This window comes from Nicotiana tomentosiformis, chromosome 10 (assembly GCF_000390325.3).
Source record: "Nicotiana tomentosiformis chromosome 10, ASM39032v3, whole genome shotgun sequence".
Taxonomy (NCBI): Eukaryota; Viridiplantae; Streptophyta; class Magnoliopsida; order Solanales; family Solanaceae; genus Nicotiana; species Nicotiana tomentosiformis.
The window spans coordinates 40,776,123-40,798,219 of NC_090821.1; the positions used below are offsets into that span (position 1 = coordinate 40,776,123).

Below are 22,097 nucleotides of genomic sequence, written 5' to 3' on the forward strand. Positions count from 1 at the left end.
CAGGACATATAACTTTTGGTATGTGGTTGCGTTAATTTTGATGTACATAGGTTTTCTCCCGAAGATCCGAAGTTGTGGTTTTAAGTTTAGAGCTTTCAACTTTAGATTTTTGTGTCTGGTGTTACCTTTGGCAGAGCTTAACTTTAGGCCTGATGATCTGAAATTTCTCGTGTTAAAGTTAGCGGTATTTTTGTCCGAATTTTATTTATTTGTTACAAAACAACTTAGTTTTGAATAGTGTTTAAAAATTGGCCATGCTTTATATGGTGCTATCACAAGTGGCTATCTGGTGCATTTCTACTGAAATTTATTTCCACCGCCTCACCAAAAGTTAGCTAACCTTTTTTTTAACTGGTCAAGAACTCTCCCTGATCCCATCCCCGCCCTAAATAAAAATATTATTAATAATACTTTCTTTTCATGTTATAGATAGATTTTTTTTCATTTCAACAAATGAGTATTTTCTTTTCATGATATAAAAAAATATTTTTTATAACAAAAAAGTACTTTCTTTTCGTGATGTAGAAAAAGTATTTTCTTTCAATTCAACAAAAAAAAAGTAATTTATTTTCATGATGTAGAAAAAGTATTTTTTTAATTTCAATACAATGAGTATTTTCTTTTCATGATGTAGAAAATATTTTTTTTTTTTATTATTTCAATAAAATGATTACTTTATATTTCATGTTGTAGAAAGAGTACTTTCTTTTTCAACCAAAAAAAGAGTAATTTCTTTATAGTTATGGAGCATAAATTTCAACGTTGTTTTGCATAAAAAAAGTAAAGCAATACATTAGTTCCTTTAGGTTTGTGTGAATTATTAGAAGAATAATTAAATTGTTGAAGAAAATAGAGTTCTGAAAACGTTGGATATTTGGAGGGGGAGTGGGGGGGGGGGGAGCAAGGAAACATGGGGATTTGGGGGAAATGGGGTGAGGAGAGTAGCATAAAAAAATATTTTCCTAAAACATATTTTGTACTCTCTAACCAAGCAATAGAAAATATTTTTCACTCACCAACCAAACAACTCATCAACCAAATAAGAAAAATAAGTGATAAAATCACTCATTTTCCATGAAAACATTTTCTAGCTTCATATCAAACACACCCTAAATTTTTAAAAAATTTCACAAATTTTGGCTATTCTTTAAATATGGGTCCTAAAAACCACTATTTTGTGCACCCGACTTGTTATCAGTTGGACAATATTACCCGATACGGCCCAAATATGATTGCACAAGTAGCACATGACAACAAACTTGATCGGAAGTCGATTTCAATCTCAAAACCCATCCTTCACATGAAAATTTTCATGTTACAAAAATGGATCAGTGCGGAGCTAATAATTGACCGTTTTAACTCTTAACACCAGTAGATCTCCACCGGAAAAAGGTTATCTCCGACAGCTTTTCCGATCCGTCGATTTTGATCGGAACCAATCCGTAGTAGTAGAATCACATGGCAGGGGCGGCCTCTGCGCTGTTCCTCCTCGACATCAAAGGCCGGGTTCTCGTCTGGCGTGACTACCGCGGCGACGTCTCATCCGTTCAGGCCGAACGCTTCTTCACCAAGCTCATTGAAAAAGAGGTAACATTTCTGTTCAAGATTTCATAATTGATGCGTTTATAAATGGCTTCATCTGAAATTGGAGTTTTATTTGACTTCAGGGGAGTGAAAGTTGATAGCTTGATTTTGAAATTATGCAATTAAGCTTAATAGATTAGAGAAGGAGGTTAGAATTTCTTTTGATGATTTTACTTCTTTGAAATTTAGAGCTTCAAATCTAAAGCAGTTTTGTGCAAGCATAGGTTCAAGGACTTATATTTGATTCATTATTATTGTTGAATTGTTTTTGACTTATAATTGCAGCTTGAGAAGTTTATGGTTTGCTGTGTAATTTGATTGTTTATGTGATTTGATCCATTGCAGGGTGATCCTCAGGATCCTGTCGCATATGATAATGGCGTGACCTACATGTTTATACAGCATAACAATGTGTATCTCATGACTGCATCGAGACAGAACTGTAATGCGGCTAGTCTCCTTCTGTTTCTACACCGTGTTGTAGACGTAAGTTCTAATGTAGATATTTGAGGATGTGTCCTCTAACTGTGTTAATCCGAAATCATGTACTCCCTCAGTTACAAAAGAACGGCGGACTTTGAAGTAGGGTCAACCCATTCAATTTTCGGTCTCTATTTGGACATCAATTCCTTTAATTTTTAAAGTAAAATTTACATATTATGAACTACTCCTATATAAAATATGGTATACATCAGAGTATTTTATCGTTAAAAATATTCTTAAAATGGAAGAAAATTTCTGTTTGACTCCTCATAATAGTAACAATACAGTGTAAAACGAAGCAGAGGGGGTAATTGTTTTCTTAGTTGGAACTTGGGAAGAGTTATCATTTTTTCTTTTACCTTTTTGGCAGGTATTCAAGCATTACTTTGAAGAGTTAGAAGAGGAATCGCTTCGCGATAATTTTGTTGTTGTGGTATGGGGAATTTTCACGTGTCTTTAAGATCAAAAGTTCGATAGGAAATTATCATCATGTTGGCTAATTTTGACTGAGCTGATGTTGCCTTTTGCAGTATGAGCTACTTGACGAAATGATGGACTTTGGTTATCCTCAATACACTGAAGCAAAGATTCTCAGTGAGTTTATCAAAACTGATGCATATAGGATGGAGGTTACACAGAGGCCTCCAATGGCAGTTACAAATGCTGTCTCCTGGCGCAGTGAAGGGATACGCTATAAGAAAAATGAAGTAGGTTTACATGTTTATTTAAGAGGAATTCCTTTCTTCAGTGGGCTACATGGAAGTTTGCTGTTCTTTCAGGTGTTTTTGGATGTCGTAGAGAGTGTTAATATACTTGTAAACAGCAACGGGCAAATAGTGAGGTCAGATGTTGTTGGTGCACTGAAGATGAGGACATACTTGAGGTTTGGATATTCTTCCCATTTTTACTGAACCTACTATCTGGCTCATGCCTCATAAGAAAAATAATAATAAATATTTACCTTTATTTGGGTTTTTTACTTTTCCTCCTATCCCTTTAGTTAAGTTAAGATTCTAAGAAATCCAACTGCATGAAATTACATTCTTTAGTTAGCGTGAGATAGTATATCAGAAACATAATTCACTAGATTTTTGAATCATGCATTGCACGTTCCTACCTCTACAGGTAATCTGACATGTCAATGTATGAATCCTAGTGTTCATTAGGTGGTAAAGGCTAAAATTATGTATATAGGTGATAAAGCAGTTTGACTTTTACCTCATTTTGTGCTAGTAATGTAAAGATTAAAGTTTAACACACAACCTTGGTTCTTCTTTTCACTGAATGTAGCTATAAAGTGCTTGCCAAGTATATTTTTTCTCGGAATGTCATCAATTCTTTATACATCTCACCCAGAAAATTTCTGTCACCAATAGAATTGCTTGCTATACGAGCTAATTTGACCATCATAATCTGCAAGCGCTCAATTATAAGTTAGAATTGCTAAATTCTTCCCGGCAAAGTTAGCTTTGTTAATGCTTCATTGCATACTCATTTCTAGGTGCATGTTGGATTTTAACATGGCCTCCTGGGATTGGGTCTTCTTTGTTCTAATCTTACAACTATGTAAGATTAGAGTAGCCTAGGGGATGGGCACTAAATAGAAATTCTGAGGACCCTCTACTTAGTTCGAGAAGTTCACTGCTTTAATGGTCACTGTCTCACAGAGGTGTGGATGAAGGTTAGGGATGTCAAATTTAATCATGAAAGAATAACCCATCCAACCCATCTAGACTTGGGCGGATTGGGCAGGACATTTGCTTAGTGGTGGTTATTTTGGGCATAGCCCAAGCTAGCCAATCTAAAAGCTTTGAACAATTTCGGTTGCATATGGAGCCCAAATTGATTCATAAGAAAACTTATCAAAACATAGAAAAATGAGTTTTTCGAGTTTGGTATGTTATTTTCTTTGAACTTTGAAGTAGTCATGCTAAATAAAGAAAAAACTTTTATTAATTCGAGTTGGTATTTAAACAAATTATAGAAGAACAAACAAACAGTGAGAAAAGCCTTTGAGTTGGCAGGTTGGGTTGTGATCCATTGTTTAGCCCAAATTGACATGCCTATTTTGACGGGTTAAACCCAACCCATTTATTAATTCAACTTATTTTAACCTGCCAATATGTAGCCCAACCCACCCATTTGACACCCTTGATCAAGTTTACAAGGCGGAATAGAATTATACTGATTAATGAATATTCAGAGACACACCCATAGCAGCAATCAACCTGTGTTGCGCTTGCTATCATGCCTCCTTTCCATCCGAAGATATCTGTGGGGCACTGTCACGACCCAAATTCTCCTATAGGCCGTGATGGCGCCCAACGTCGCCGCTAGGCAAGCCAACGATGAAAATAACTACGTGATTACTCCTTTTAATAGGTTTCCAAGTAATTAAATTTCATTTATTAAGAGATTTAAGAAGTAGGAAGTTTAATAAATAAAACGAAAACAACTGAGTGCAATTATAGACATATAAATACTCCAAAACCATAAAGTCTACTAGAGTGTGTGCCAAGACCTGGTGTCACAAGTGTATGAGCACTAGTAGAATATACAAAACTCTAACTACTGTCGAAATAACACAGACAGAAAATAAGTACAAAAGAAAGGCTCTAGGTGCTGCACAACGGCTCAGGAAGCAGCTCACCGCTAGGCCTCAGGGTATCGGGGATGTGCGCCGGTTTGACCGCCAGATGCACCTGCCTCAGATCCTGCACGGTTAGTGCATAAGTGTAGCGTGAGTACATAAAAACATGTACCCAGTAAGTATCAAGTCTAACCTCGAAGAAGTAGTGACGAGGGGTCGACATCGACACTTATTATGGGCCAACAGTAAAGAAATACAGAATTCTGAATAAGCATGAATTATGTAAATAATAATAATAACCCAATAACAAGCAGAAAGCAGTGTTTTGGATAGCGTGCGGCGTCAAATAGCGATGAGGGCCCGCTTCACTGAGGCAAGAGGCGCGCAGCGAAGCGCTCGCCTTTTTGATGTGAAGCGACAATTTATACAAAAACATAAAATATTATATACATATAACTAAAAACTCAATAACAATAATATATTAATAAATATATCATTCAAAAATTAAAGACTCAATAGATAGTCAGACTCATAGTAGATTCATAAACTAAAGTCTAATAGTCTAAAACAAGCAACGTCTATTCTTCTTCAAGATTTTCAAATTCTACAACTTCATGAATGTTAGCATTATATTGGCTATCATCTTCTTCATCCTCGGAGTTTTCATCAATTAGGGACCGGCTTGAACTTGCTACTCCCTTTCCCTTGTAACTTGAAGAACTCCCTCTAAGACCATAGATATTCTCCTCAACTCCAACCGCCATAGAAACAGTACCCCAATCAAGATCATCTCCTTCATACACTTGTTCATCTTCATGATTTTGGGGGGCTCCAGTTAACCATTCATTTGCCTCGTCAATGTTGTCCAACAAAATTGGATCAATGGTATCGCGAGCTTCATAACGTCGCCTCAATGTATTGTATTTAATATACACTAGATCATTGAGACGCGATAGCTCAAGCCTATTCCTTTTCTTGGAGTGAATCTGCGCATAAGTTGTTTAGATTAATTAATCGATACTAATAATAATACAATATAAAATATATTAATATAATAAATCTACTTCTTACATGCTCAAATACGCTCCAATTTCTCTCGCATCCAGATACACTACAAGTTAGGCTTAGTACTTTGATGGCAAACCTTTGCAAGTTTGGAGTTTGATGTCCAAATTGCTTCCACCATTCAACTATAGAAAAATATTTTAAAAGTTAATAAGTATAAATCAAATAAATTAATTTAAAGTTATAAGGATATCTATATTAAAGTTAGTTACCTGGCGACCTTATGTCTCTGGCTCTAATGGCCGCTTGTAAACCAAATAGGCCCTCTGCTTGTGAGTACCTACCAAACTCCTCCCCTATTTGATCTATCGTCGCTGAATTAGGGACCAACTTCTCAAGACATGCATGGTATCCAATCCACACCTCTGAAGCCAAAGTTTCATCTCTAGTGTTCTTGTAAAATAATCCCGGGTTCAGAAGATGGCCTGCTGCATGCAAAGGTCGATGGAGTTGATTCTCCCACCTGATATCAATTATCTCAAAAACTTTCTCATATTTTCTAACATCTCCCTCAAATGACGCTGCAATAGTCTCTTTGGCTCTATCCATAGCCTTATAAAGATAGCCCATTGGTGGTTTTCTCTCCCCATCCACCATACGTATTACCCTAATCAAAGGACCACCAACTTTAAGAGTCCGAACGACGTCATTCCAGAATGATGGAGAAATAAGAACTTTGGCAGTTTCTTTTCCCGCAACTTCCTTTGCATATCTATTATCTTTCCATTCATTTGAAAGAACTAGCTTTCTCAATTTTTTCTTTTGCAAGTAAAAACTATGCAAAGTTAAGAAAGCCGTTGCAAATCTAGTTTTGGCCGGTCTCACCAAATTTCTTTCATTTGTGAATTTCCTCATCAAATTCAACAACAACGGCCTCTGACTGATGTAAGAATATACCCTGACGGCCTTAGTGAAAACTGTAAAAGTAACAATAACAATTTTATAGTTAATACTTAATAGGATAGGACATAAGTATAAATAACTATATTAAAGTTACCTGAAGCATATGGGTTTTCCTTGAATATGTCACCAAACATCAAGTTGATACAATGGGCAGCACATGGAGTCCAATAAATGTGTGGATACATAGCTTCCATCATCCTACCCGCACTAACATTCTCACTAGCATTATCTGTAACAATTTGTACAACATTTTCCTTTCCAATTTTATCAATAGTCTTTCTAAACAAGCTGTACATTTTGCTTCCATCCGTAGAAGAGTTGCTAGCATCGTGAGATTCAAGAAAAACACTCCCTCTTGGAGAGTTCACCAACACATTTATGATCATTTTTCCATTCCGTGCTGTCCATTTATCCATCATAATGGAACATCCAAACTTGTTCCATTCCACTTTATGCTCCTCAATAATTTGGTCTATCTTCTTCACCTCTTTTTTAAGATGAGTTACTCTAACTTCATGATAGCTAGGAGGCTTCATTCCTGGGCCATATTGTCCTACAGCTTCAATGAATTTATCAAAAGTTTTGTAGTTAACACAGTTGAAAGGAAGCCCTGCATCATACATCCATGCTGCAAAGGCACTTACGGCGCGGTCTCTCAAAATCTTCTTGGCTTCTAAACCTAGACCTTCTTCACCTTTTCCCTTTTCTTGTTGTTTTGCCGAGAAATAAAGATTGAGAGGACCTTTTGTCACTGTACGTGCCGTCGTGGATGACCCACTAGAACTATTTGAAGATACCTTATGAGTTTTTTGGGGGGGAGGTCTCATTTCACCATCTTCATCCATTTCATCATCTTCATCAATTAGATTCACCGATGCTTCAAAATTCATTTGAGTTCTTGTCACATTTTTCTTATCAACAAACGCTTTTACTTCCTCCCTAACCTCGGGCGGACAAAGGGGACATTGTACTACATTTTTAAATCCACCTATCAAATGTTGCTTGTGACGAGTTATCCCACCATTATATGTTTTTTCACAAAACACACATTTAATTGCGGATCTTGATGAGCCTTGTATAGCATAATTCCAAGCTATATCATTTCGTTTATTACTATTGGATGACGTCATTCCAACGCTGTTTTATTGAAAAAAAAATTATCAAGTCAATATGCAATTAATTCTACTCTATAAGACTATAAGTCAATAATTGAAAAACAAAAAGCAAACAAAACGGGGCCTGAAAGAAACAGAAAGTTTGTTAAGAGAAGAAACAACCTCTGTTATTTTGCAAAAACAGGGCTTCGAAACAACCTCTGTAATTTTGCAAAAACAGAGCTTCAAAACCTCTGTTATTTTGCCAAAACAGAACCAAAAAAAATAGAGCACAAAAACAGACCTCTCTTTCTGTTAAGAGAAGAAGAAACCTCTGTATTTTGCTCGAAAAATAGAGCAGAAAACAGACCTCTGTTTCTGTTCTTTTCGACAAAAAACAGAGGAAAAAAAATAGAAAGAAGAAGAAAGAAGAAAGAAGAAAGGAGAAGAAGCATACCTGGACTTTTAATGGCTGGAACCTCAAGCTTCTGAAAGAAGAAGACGATGGCAGACGATGGCTCGCTAGTTCAGAACGTCAAAGAAGCTCTGTTGTTTTGTTCAAGATGAAGAAGATATGTTGTCAAGCCCTAATCACGACCCTTTTTGTTGAGTCTTTGCTTTTTTTCTTTTTTTTTTTTAAAAAAACAAAAGGCGACGCTATGTTCGCTTCTCGCGACACTGTCGCCTCTCGCCACGCAGGCAGAGGCGAGCGCTATTTCGAAACGCAACGCAACAGAGGCTCTGTGGCGACACTGTCTCGCCTCGCCTCGCCTCACGCTATTAGCGCTGAGGCGAGCGCTATTTATAACACTGGCAGAAAGTAAATAATTCTTTCACGCATGGTAAGTCCCAAATAAATTTCTGTCTTATATAATTTTAGCCTCTCAAAGCCAGGAAAAGATATCAAATATATAATTACACTTCGAGTGTTATCACGCACGATGCCGAGGTCGTACGGCCTGATCCAGAATAATGTGTACACTGCCGAGAGTCGAGCGGCACGAACCATAGATGCAAGTTTGGCCCGCTCCACAAGAAGAGAGGATACTTTATAAACAACCCAGTGTTTTGGAGAGCGAGAAGCGGAAAAAAGCGAGGAGGCCTCGCTTCACCGAAGCGCTTTTCTTTTTCATGTGAAGCGCAATTTAACACATAAATAAAAGTAATTAAATAGGCATAGATAAATGACCAAAAACTCAATAAAAATAACATATTAAGCAAATGTTTCAATTCTTAATTCAAGAAGTAAATAATAGATACCAGTGGCGGAGCCACATTGAAGCAAGGGGTGTCAAGAAGTGAAATAAATGAACAAAAATGAGCTAAGTCCGAAATAAATGAACCAAAATGAGCTAAGTCCGAAATTAATGGACCTCAGTACCTCCAGGACTTTCGCATCTGCGGTCCAAGGGCCGCATCTGCGGAAGTTTCATCGCAGATGCGGTCCTCTCTTGGCTGGCCAAAATCTGCATCTGCGAGCCCGCTCTTGCGGCGCTCGAGCCGCACCTGCGTCCTTTCTCGCTTCTGCGGTCCCTTGACTGCTTCTGCGGTCGCGCATCTGCGCCTACCTCGTCCGCATCTGCGATTTCTGGGCTGCCTATGCTGGGCCGTTTCTGCGGCCGCTGGCTCGCTTCTGCGAGCTCGCACCTGCGATTGGCCCTCCGCAGGTGCGATTGCACCAGAAGCTGGATGCTTCAGTTGATCACCCAAAGCCAAACGACTTCCGTGCATCGTCCGAATGGCATCCGAGGCCCCGTCCAAACATACCAACAAGTTTGTAAACATAAAACGGACTCGCTCGCACCCTCGGAACGCGGAAAACAACATTAAAACTAGGAAACACAACCCAAAACCAATAGGATCAACTTATGAACTTCAAATTCTTCCAACTCACTCCGAACGCGCCGATTCATACTTAAACTACTCGGAATGGCACCAAATTTTGCGTGCAAGTCTTAAATCACCATACGGAACTATTCTCAGGCTCGGAATCACAAACTGACCTCGATAACACCAAAACCTACTCCAAACCAAATTTAAAGAACTTATAAACCTTCAATAAGCCAACTTTCAACATTAAGCGCCGAAACGCTACCGGGTCATCCAAAACCCGATTCGAACATACTCCCAAGTCCAAAATCTCCATACGAACCTATTGTAACCGTCAAATCCCGGTTCCGAGGTCGTTAACTAAAAATATTGACCAAAGTCAAACTTAGCTCTTTAAAGCCAAACTAAGGAACCGAGTGTTCCGATTTCGACCCGAACTCTTCCAAATACCGAACTAACCATCCCCGCAAGTCATAAAACAGTAAAAGCATATACGGGGAGTCTTATTTAGGAGAACAGGGATCTAGAAAGCAAAACGACCGGTCGGGTCGTTACAGGCACCATGTGTGGAGTCTATAATTGACATGTCCTAATAAGCATACAAATCCGGCGCTTAACTTCTTGATTGGTGGGTTGCACCATGTAAGGGCTAGTTTTGATACTCCTAGTTTACTAGTTAAATCTTTCAAGTACTCAAGTGAAAGTTGAAATTAGTTCCCTCTTCCAATTTGTCTTTTTTTTTATTACCCCTCCCCAGGAGCTCCCCACTTTACTCCCTTGGTGACTCGAACCCGCAACCTCAAGATTGGAGGTGGATGGGTGCTTACCACTTGTGCAACCGTCTCTTGTCCTTTTTCCAATTTGTTTACTTAACCTTTTAGAAGCTAATACAAGGCCTTCAACCTCTAAGGGTATTTTCTATCGCCTTCAAAGATGTTCCAAACTGATTATGATTCGTCCCAATTGTAATCATATTTGAATGCGAGTCCCTTCTCCAAACCTTTTGATTTAATGTGTGGGGTCTAGTTGTTGGAGTGAGTTGTTGTTTGCTCTTCCCTTGATATCTTTCAGTTTCCAGTGATCTAGTCAGCTCTTTGTTCTGCATCAGTTGTAGGCTTGTAGTGTAACTACCTTATCTCCTATTTGAATGTCTGGAACTTTTTAAGGTAGAGTTGAATGTCTGGGATTTTTTCTGTGTTGATACAAAACGCACTTAGTTCCACTACTTGAAAGTCATGCTCCTCAGTCTCGTTGAGTTTGACTTGTTGGTTTTATCCTACTGTATATAGAGCGACTGTTATCTGGAATGTAAGTCTTATTGGTTCTTTCTTGCAGTGGTATGCCTGAGTGTAAGCTTGGTCTTAATGATAGAATGTTGCTGGAAGCACAAGGACGAACTACGAAGGGGAAGGCCATTGATCTAGATGATATCAAGTTTCATCAGTATGAAATTGTTCAGTTATTTCTTTTTGTGGTGTTATGATTTACTGGTCTCTCCTGTCAAACGGAATTGTATGGATTGGTAATTGATTTACTTGTATATCGGGCTTTTCGAAAATAACGGGGCATGGGGGTTCGGGAAAAGGAATTAAGTAGTTAAGTAGTAAAAGGTCCTTTTTTTTGGGAAGAGGTTCGCATACGGTTTTTGAATCAGCAAACCTGGACCTCCCATACAATTAGTCAAATGAATTTGATCAAATGTCCTGACCAGTTTCTGATAGTAACATATGTTGCTCGGACTCTCTAAAATATGCCACACCCGTGTCGGATCCTTCAAAAATGCAATACTTTTGGAGGATCCGACAGTTACTCCAGTCAGCATTTTTGAACAGTGTCAACATGATAGTAACCCTTTTATACCCTTTTATCTCTCTTATTGCCCTTCTCTTTCTATTCTACTAATTTTGCTTGTAATATAGGTGTGTTCGCTTGGCCCGATTTGAAAATGATCGCACTATATCATTCATACCTCCAGATGGAGCTTTTGATCTTATGACCTACAGACTCGGTACTCAGGTAAATCACGAGCTTACTGCATCTCTAAAACTTTTAGTTCACTTGTGGAAGTCCTTAAGCAAAATAGTTTAAACCTTGGTGGTACTTGTTCTCAGGTTAAGCCTCTCATATGGGTAGAAGCTCAAGTGGAAAGACATTCTAGGAGCCGTATGGAAATTGTGGTTAAAGCGCGGAGCCAGTTCAAGGAACGAAGGTATGTGTATCAAGTATACGTGTGAAATATTCAACTGATTAGATGCATCATTACTCTGTACTATGGATGACATGCATTATGTTATAACAAAGCTTTCCATGTCTAGTTATGAGTTTCTTCAATAATTTCAGTACTGCAACTAATGTTGAAATTGAGTTACCCGTGGCAACGGATGCTACAAATCCAAATGTCCGAACATCAATGGGGTCATCTACTTATGCACCTGAAAAAGATGCATTGATTTGGAAAATAAAATCTTTTCCAGGTGGTAAGGTTAGTATAGACTTGATCATAGTTGAATATTAACTTATAGTTTTACTTTTCTCTTTGTTCTCTCGTTGGGCTTTCCTATACGTATTTTCATTTATTTTTCAGGAATATATGTTGAGAGCAGAGTTTACTCTTCCCAGTATTACAGCAGAAGAATCAGCTCCTGAGAGAAAAGCTCCCATACGTGTGAAATTTGAAATACCTTATTTTACAGTTTCTGGCATACAGGTAAGGGCTTAAAGACATTAGTTGTACTTAAGTTTCAGAAAGCCCTTAAAAGCATTGGCTGTACTTAAGTCGTAGACTTCCAAGTCTTTTTTCTCCTTGATCTCTGTAATCTCTAGGCCCATGCTGATAACCTTGCTTAGTCTATCATATTGAGCCACCACTATTACTCTCGGATAGAGCTGTTAACTCTACATACATTAGGATTTAGAACTGGCAATTACTTTAGGGGTTGACACTTCAAATGGTATTCGGAAATAGGGGTTATTGTACATGTCAAGGCATATAGGGGACAATGTGTTGATGCGGATGGTTGAGTTCTGCTGTAGAGGCATATTGGAAGAAATTTAGAAGAACTGCCAAAACATAAAACAAAGCTGTCCATTTAGTTATACTACTTCAAGTTATTTTCCTCGCTAGTTGCTACTGGTGGTGCTTGACAGACTGCAATAAGAAAAGAGAGGCAGGACGAGGGTTTTGTCCTGGAAGATGGGGCGATAGATAGCTGACTGTAATCTCTTCATGTACAGTAACTTCATATACTACAGTCTAATTACCTATGGGTAATCGTGGTATGTTTTTCCGGTACAGGTATAGGCTGTAATAGTGCAATTCACCACCTAAATAATAATAATTTAAATGGAGACAAGTTTATAAGATATGGCTCCGACAGTACTGACTAATATGTGGATTCCAATTAAGCACTTAGCGTTCCCCACATGCCTTCCAGAGAACTGGAAGTAACAATCTCCAGTGGTCGAACTTTTTAAGATCTAATCTGGCTCTGCTGTATAGTGATTGAAATGTCATCCATAAAATATCTTGCCTTCTATGACTTATCTCCTTTGTTCAGTGTTTGGAGAGTCTCTTTTACATGGCAAGTATAATTTTGTTTGTATCTGTGCTTTAATCTGATATGGTTTGTTCTTAACATTGTAACGATATGGATTGTTCAATGCATGCTAGGTTCGGTACTTGAAGATTATTGAGAAAAGTGGCTATCAGGCTCTTCCATGGGTGAGATATATTACGATGGCTGGTGAGTACGAGTTACGACTAATATAAAAGGTCAAGCTGAGATGGTGTTTCCAGCCAATTGAGTTCGTTAGCAGGCCTCAGGTAACCCACAAGTTCTAAAATTTTGAGCTGCTTCGTGGAACGCAACTGTTCGTTTTCAGACTGGGTTTTAAGGAAAATTCCTGGGCCAATTTTGTTGTTAATTGTAATTGACTCTGTTATATGTGATGGTGTTCATTTGCTTGTATCATAAAATGCTTATGATTAGTTTCGTATCAAATATTTTTTCAAGGCAGATTCCCAACTTCCAACTGCTTGTATGGCCAAATATTCATGTTTTAACTTTGTTTAAAGCAGCTTCGCTTCGAGCATTGGATAAACAATTGATGTTACCAATATTTATTGGCCTTTATTGTGATAGATAGTGGTGGGAATTTCATTTTTATATGTCAAGGTCCTCGAAAGATGATAGCTCAATAATATTTGCTTGTAAAAAAGTCGTTGAGTTACTTGAGTTGCTTTATTTATAAAAAGTTTGGATCGCGTTATGGATCAAGAACCTTTGCTTTTAATTTGTTGAATGGTGAATAGAAGGAATCATTATTGTCACGGAAGGGATGATTATGATCAGTCCTTTGGGACAAATAACATACAAACAATTCTAACGCAGTGAACAACCGTAAACACTAAAGCGGAACCGTCAATTGATAGGTCAAATAACAACGTGGAAATATCCGACTTTAAACGAACCATTTTATGGTCTGGTGTAGTGGTGAGTCTAGTATTGGCAAAATAAGCCCATATTTTAGTGAGTTGGATGAGTGATGTTTAAGTTAGGTAAAATTTGGGCTTTAACCCATAGAAATATGGGTAAAATATGAGTTAGCCTAGTGGGTTATCTTCCAACTTTTGCTCATTCAGAATACATGATATCATTTTTTAAAACTGAAAATCCTATTAAGGTATTCCAACTCCTCTTCCTTCCTAAGTTTCTTCTCACTATACTTGACTGTGTGAGTATTTTTTTCTTTTCTTTCTTTTCCTTCTAAACATTGTAAGTATTGTTTACTATGTTTAGCATTCTTGTTCTTTCTAGATGTATACTTGAATATCAAAAAAACTTTTAAGAAATAGAAGCAAATTTGTATAGTTTCCACCCACCCCACCTCCCAAACCACCCTACCCCACCCACCCCTACCATCCCAATCCCCACCCAACCCCCGTCCACCCCCCACAAAAACCCCCCACCATACCCCCACCCCTACTCCCCATCCTAAATAAAAATATTATTAAGAGTACATTCTTTTCATGTTGTAGATAGCGTACTTTCTTTTTTATTTCAACAAAATTAGTATTTTCTTTTCATAATATAAAAAATATTTTCTTTCATTTCAACAAAAAAGTACTAAAATGAGTACTTTCTTTTTCAACCAAAAAAAGTATTTTCTTTTTAATTATGAAGCACAAATTTCAACATTGTCTTGCGTGAAAAAGTAAAGCAACACTAAAAAATTATTTTCCTAAAAATATTTTTTACTCTCTAACCAAATACTAGAAAATATTTTCTGAAATTTTTTTTCACTCACCAACCAAACGAGAAAAAATACGAGATAAAATCACTCATTTTTCAAGAAAACATTTTCTATTGAAAATATTTTCCTTCCTACCAAAACATCCTAAGAATTTGTATTTTTTCTCTTCTTATTATTATTAATATTGTTATTATTATTATATATATTTTGAATTTGTTTAGTTTTATATTGGATTGCAGATAATATATGAACAAGGTCGAAAATACATAGAGTCATTTATTATTAGTGATTATTGCTTGAAGTGCATTAAGCACATTTTCTTCCTAAAATGAAAACCGTCATATTTTGTGGAAAAGTAACTTAAGTTTATAATATGATAGTCAAATTTAAATAAATTTAATGAAAAAGAGTATATATTATCCTAGTAAAGATTATGTCACTAAATAATTTGAGCAAAAGAAAAATTATAAATTGCACTTGAAAAAATATTACACTTATATAATATGAGTTAACTCATATTCAACCCACCCATTTGACACCCAACCCGTTTTTGACCCGCATGAAATATGGGTGGGTTGAGGTCCAACCCATTTTTAACCCGCCCAAATTCGATCCAACCCGTCCATTTGCCACCACTAGTGGTGACAAAATGGATAAAAGAAAATATTTATCCACTCATATTATCCATTAAAAATGGGTTGGATAATGAACTTTTTAAAAACGGGTCAAATATGGATAAAAACCATATTATCCAACTTAGAAAATGGATAACTAATGGGTTTAACTTTTACATTTGTAAAGTCTTAAATTGGGGGTTCCTCAAGTTTGGAAGATTAGGAATTCCCCGAAAGTGATCATATTCAAGAAATCCATATTATCCATCGGTTAACCCGTTTTTTATCTCTATTAAATATGAGTCGGATCGGATAATCTATCCATTTTGTATTATCCATTTTCAACCCGTCCATATCCGACCCGCCCCGCCCGTTTGCCGCCACACTGAATGTACATGCCTAGAAAACATGACATATCCAAGTTTCCAATGGCATTTGATTAACAAATGCCATGGCCCCTTCTAGTGTCCTTTGATTAACAAATTTCATTGGAACATCACAGATAACTTCCAGTTAATCTGTTAAAACCATAATATTGCGCCCTGGACATGCAATAGCTCCAGTTATGCTTAAATTCCTTCTTTTATGCCAAAAGTGTTGTAACTTAAATTCTTTCTTTTATGCCCAAAGTGTTGTAGTTCAATTTTTCCACGGTTGCATCGAGTGTCATCATGAATTGGCGAGAAATGAGAATAAATGGAAGAAATGAGTATTTGTATCGCCGAACTCAGTTTGTTTAGGACTGAGACATAGTTGTTATTGTTACATCGAGTGTCATTGTAGCATTGGGATTTTTACCTAGCTATACTATAATAGAACTTATTTACTACATTTATTTAGGTTCCTTATTAATTACTTTGTATATCTATATTTACAAGTTATATACAAAACCATAAAAAAGAAAAAAAAATTCAAGATTCCTTAATTTTAGCATGTCAGTTATACGACAGTTACCCCCATTTCCAACTTATTGATACAGTGTAGACAAAATTCAAAATATTGCTCTATAATCAAGCCGTGGGTACGTTTTGAATCTTGCTTTCTTTCTTTTTAAAATCTTTATTGTATCTGACCGTATATGATACATCAATACCCAAAATTTACCTGAAACAATACTAATCAATTATAATACAATAATATTAGATTTTTAGTTTAGAGTTGTGATTGAAACTTGAAAAAGATGAAGATCATAATTGTATCACAATTTTTTAGAAATATATCGCGATTGTATTATAATTGTATATGTATCATAATTGTTGAAGAAATTGTATTACAAATATATGATAATTGTATATTCATTGTATATTATTACGAGCAGTGGTGAGTTCGTGACGAATTTCACAGTTTGTATCACAAATATATAATAATTGTATATTAATTTATTAGTATTGTATCAGATATTATTTTGGGTATTAATGTACCATATACAAGTTAGATACAATTGTGATACAAGTATGATACAATTATGTTTTAGACATTGATGTATCTGATACAATTATGATACAATTATCATACAATTATCATACAATTCGTGAATATTTCTTCATTTTCAGTGTTGTCCAGTCTCCCAGCAGAAGAACGATGCAATTGACGATTTTTAATAATATAAACCTGTATGCAATGGTGGAAAAAGAGAAGATGGAGATTCTGGGCGTAGATTAGGGGATTTTGATGATTTTGATGTAAAAAGAAAAGGAGAGAGCCGAGGAGAGGGAAAAAAAGGAAAGAATATAATTGAATCCATTAATTGAAGGACTAATAATGGGGTATGAGCCTTTTAAGGAGCAATGTATACAATTTGTAAGAAAAACCTAAATACTTATTAAAAATTACAAAACATAAAGAATATAGGTAAATAAATTTCTAATATAGTATTGGGGTCAATATCCCTGTTGTATTCCCAACCGTTGGTAAAACTCCTTGATCTCTATAATTCTTTCTATACTAACTACGCTCTTGCTGTGAATATTCCTTAGGCAATATGGTGAAATAGCGAAGCAGTTGAGCCATAACCCTTCTTGCTATTTTCTTTAAGATAGCGATGATATGATTCAGCTGAGTACACCTAAGTGACAGCTCTTCAAACATTATATTTTTTAAGATAGCAATGACTTGATTTAGTTAAGATTACACCTTAGTCATAGCTCTTCAATCATTATATTCTTTAATATAGCATTGACATGATTCCATCTTCTAACGATATGTTTGTAATTACAACGTAATCTGAAGTGTTATGTTTCATTGCATACCTAGGTATAACTACACAATTAGATATTTTTTATTTCATGAAAGTTAATATTATAAAAAATTTAAATATATATTTTTCAAATAAACATGCAAATACATTTTAATGTGTGATAAATATATATGTATGTGAATAATAGTAAATATTATTTCCTATTAGGTACCTAAAAACAGGATGCAATTTGTAGCTTTTAAAAATGATTTAAAATAATAACTGGGAGAATTTTTTGGAGCATAATTTCAGCTAAGAACTAAGCCTGCTTGGTTAAGCTTTTCGGATGCCAAAATGTCACGACCCAAAATTCCGTCGTAGGGATCGTGATGACACCTAATTTCTAAGACTAGGTAAGCCTATCACATAACGACGCCAATTAGATTACAATAGCTATAAACCCGATAAAAACTAGAAATATAATAAGTCTGCCAAACATGGATACAATAAGCAATTTCTCACAACCCGGTAATACTGAGTCATAAACTTTACTTGAATACATAACAAGTCTCAAATAGTACAATACTATTTGGAATACATAAATAGTAGAGAATAAAGTAAAAATGGTGGCTCTGCGACCTGCGAACGGGACAACAAGGATACCTTGAAGTCTCCAACCAACGCTCGCACGTCACCTAAAGGTCAGCCCGATCTGAAGAACCTGGATTTGTATAAAGAATGTGCAGAAGCATAGTATGGGTACACCACAGTCGGTACCCAGTAAGTATCAAGACTAACCTCCATGGAGTAATGACTAGTTTCAAGTCAAGTCACTCGCTAAACAAAACCTGTGCAATATATACCAATAGCTAACAACTGAAACTATACAAATTGCAATTACTGTAATCTCGTCAAAACAAGTGATAACAACTTCATACCAGCAAAGATTCAATTCTAACAACAAGTCATTTATTAGAATCGCACATATATTGCACTTCGTACCCATATTATCAATCACCTTCGCACGATAAACATCTCGTGCCACAACATATACTATACCGGTACGGCAAAGACCTCGTGCCACAATGTGTATATAACTACAACAAAAATGGTCTTTAACGGCAATAAAGAAAGCCTTTAGCGGCAATAGAAATTACCACTAAAACATCTACCAGCCATTAATTTTTGGCCGGTGTACATGGGGTCGCTAAAGCCTGCAGCGGTGATTCAACAAAATGCCGTAGTTCTTATTGCCGCTAAAGGTCTTTGCCGTGGAAATTATATGACAATTGTTTAGTGGCAATTGATTCAACAATTGTTTAGTGGCAATTATAATGACAGTTAAATCCATTCCGAAAATTGCTTAAATTGCACCTTTAGCATCCATTTTATTGCCGATAAATTTAATCAAATTACCGCTAAAAGTCACAAGCTTTAATGGCAATTATTTAGCCACAATTATAATTGCTGCTATATCCGTTACAAAAATGGACAAATTTTCACTTTTAACATCCATTTTTATTGCTGATAAATCTAATTTAATTGTCAGTAAAAATACCCATATTAGGATCGGGTTATCGGATAGTGCGAAATTTAGCCAAACAACATTATAATGACAATAACAAAGACAATACAAGTTGATAATAACGGCAATTAAAGAAGATAAAGTAGACACAAATTTAACGTGGTTCGGTCAAGGTGACCTACGTCCACAAGCGGAGAGAAATAATTTCACTATAGCAACAAGAGTACAAAAGAGAGTACAAAATTAGAGTAAATACTCTAATTAATCCCAAATACCCCAAGAGAATAACCTCACAAGATCACTCCAAAGAAAGGGTTCACACAAGTATTTCCCAACACCCACTCTCTTACAAAATATTCTATAATAAAATAAAGGAGGAGAAAGAAAGACAAGAGTGAAAAGCTCTTGAATTGGTGTATTTGCAAATGAGGAGAAGCTCCTCTATTTATAGGAAGAAATCCTTGGCCTAATAATGGATATTATGTCATGGCGAATGTCATGATCCACAAATTTTGTTATAATGGATATTATGTCATAGAAAATGTCATGAAAATTTGGCCATATTACAAATCTCCACCTTGGCCTAATTTCGGCTTATATATAGTAAATTTGCTCCACCTTCTCCGCAAAACCCCCAATGGGCAAAATCATTCTTCATAAATGCCAATCAAGTTTAGGCAAAGCTTGAACTTGGACACTGGAAGAGGTTTTGGGAACATGTCAGCAGGATTGTCTCTAGTGTTGATCTTCTGAACAGAGACTTTTCTTTCAGCAATGATTTCTCGGATGAAATGATACTTTATATCAATGTGCTTTGTCCTCTCATGATACATTTGATCTTTAGTCAAGTGAATGACACTTTGACTATCACAAAAAATGGTAATACCACCTTGGTGTAAACTGAGTTCCGCAAATAGACCTTTCAACCATAAAGCTTTTTTGATCGCCTCGGTCACTTTCATATATTCTAATTCGGTAGTAGATAAAGCTACTACATGTTGTAATGTAGATTTCCAACTAATAGCGCAACCACCGATGCAAAATACATAACCTGTCAGTGATCTTCTTTTGTCAAGATCACCTGCATAATCTAAGTCTACAAAACCAACCAAAGTATTAGTATTTCTCCCAAACTCCAAACATGTGTTTGAAGTACCTCGCAAGTATCTGAGAATCCATTTCACAGCATGCCAATGTGCTTTACCAGGGCAAGCCATATACCGGCTTACCACGCTCACTGCTTGTGAAATGTCTAGACGTGTACAAACCATTGCATACATAATACTGCCAACTACATTGGAATAAGGAACTTGTGCCATGTACCTCTCTTCTTCCTCTGACTGCTGGGACTGAGCAGCTGATAACTTAAAATGAGCAGCAAGAGGGGTACTAACTAGTTTAGCATCTTTCATACCAAACATCTCCAAGGTTTTCTCCAAGTACTTCTTCTGGGTCAGAAATAGCCTGTTGGCTTTTCGATCTCTTTTGATCTCTATGCCAAGGATTTTCTTAGCTGCTCCCAAATCTTTCATCTCAAATTTACTTTTCAGCAGACTTTTTAAATTGTGAATTTCTGTTAAATCTTTAGCAGCAATGAGCATGTTATCAACATATAATAATAGGTACACAAATGAACCATCATTTAACTTCCGGAAGTAAACACAACTATCATACATGCTCCTCGAATAACCATGACCCAACATAAAGGAATCAAACCTTTTATACTATTGTCTTGGAGACTGCTTTAATCCGTACAAGGGTTTCTTCAACAAGTAAACATGATCTTCTTTTCCTTCAATTTCAAATCCTTCGGGTTGATGCATGTATATTTGTTCCTCAAGTTCGCCATGTAAGAAAGTTGTCTTAACATCAAGTTATTCTAATTCCAAATCATACATGGTAACGAAGGCAAGCAAGACACAAATAGAGCTATGTTTAATAACACGTGAGAAAATATCATTAAAATCAACTCCTTGTATCTGACTATAGCCCTTTGCAACTAATTGTGCCTTATACCTGGCATCTTCAACCCCTGGAATGCCATCCTTTTTCTTGAAGATCCATTTGCAACCAACAATTCTTTTTCCTGATGGCGATTTCACAAGAGACCAAGTACTATTCTTGTGGAGAGACTCAGTTTCTTCATTCATTGCGATCAGCCACTTGGCTGAGTCAGCACCAGAAACTGCTTCTAAATATTTTGATGGTTCTCCAATTTTTTCAGTTTCCTGTGCAACTGAAAAAGCAAATGCAACATAATCTCCAAACCTTAATGGTTGTTTACCTTCTCTTCTTGGTATATGTTTGGCTATAGAATACTCCTCTTCTTCTGGTTCAACTTCAGGAGTCTCAACTTTAGGAATTTTAGCTTCTGTCTCAACTTCAGGAGTTTCAACTATATTTTGCTCCAAAGTTGATGAGCTTGGCTCAGAAGGAATGCCAATCTCAATCTCCACCTGGTTCTGTGTACACTTTCCTTTATCTGTATCACAAGAACTAGAAGACTCTTTTCTATAATGTAACATAGAGGATTCATCAAATGTTACATCCCTGCTAATTATAAATTTTGGTTCCATGGGATCAAGATACCATAGTTGGTATCCTTTCACCCCAGATGCATACCCAAAGAAAATGCACTTTTTAGCCCTTGACTCTAATTTTCCATCATTTACATGCATGTATGCAGGGCAACCAAATATCTTTAAATCAGAATAATTAGCAGGAGTACCTGACCACACTTTCTCTGGAGTCTTAAAGTTCAAAGGTGCAGAAGGAGCTAGGTTGACAAAATAACAAGCTGTAGAGATAGCTTCTGCCCAAAAGGCGTTTGTCAACCCATCATTTGAAATCATGCAACGAGCCCTTTCCAAAAGAGTTCTATTCATCCTTTCTGCCACACCATTTTGTTGAGGTGTCATTCTCACAGAACGATGTCGAGCAATTCCTTCATTCTTGCAAAATTCGTTGAATTCATCATTAC

The 22,097-nt window shown here is 36.4% G+C and overlaps 2 protein-coding genes across 2 annotated transcripts; one reads left to right on the forward strand and one right to left on the reverse strand.

Moving 5' to 3' along the window:
- Nucleotides 1-1,239: 1,239 nt before the first annotated feature.
- LOC104114982 (AP-1 complex subunit mu-2) lies at nt 1,240-13,668 on the forward strand. Its single transcript, XM_009625546.4, has 11 exons — nt 1,240-1,587; nt 1,930-2,070; nt 2,438-2,500; nt 2,598-2,774; nt 2,847-2,950; nt 10,885-10,992; nt 11,469-11,565; nt 11,661-11,758; nt 11,890-12,031; nt 12,134-12,256; nt 13,220-13,668. Exons 1-11 carry the CDS (start codon nt 1,459-1,461, stop codon nt 13,316-13,318), a joined length of 1,281 nt encoding a protein of 426 aa, XP_009623841.1. The 5' UTR covers nt 1,240-1,458; the 3' UTR covers nt 13,319-13,668.
- LOC138900593 (uncharacterized) lies at nt 5,216-7,755 on the reverse strand. The gene is made up of 4 exons (XM_070187683.1): nt 6,720-7,755; nt 5,935-6,639; nt 5,729-5,847; nt 5,216-5,643 (listed from the first exon to the last, which is right to left on the reverse strand). The coding sequence occupies exons 1-4, from the start codon at nt 7,753-7,755 to the stop codon at nt 5,236-5,238; spliced, it is 2,268 nt and encodes a 755-aa protein (XP_070043784.1). The 3' UTR covers nt 5,216-5,235.
- Nucleotides 13,669-22,097: the final 8,429 nt, after the last annotated feature.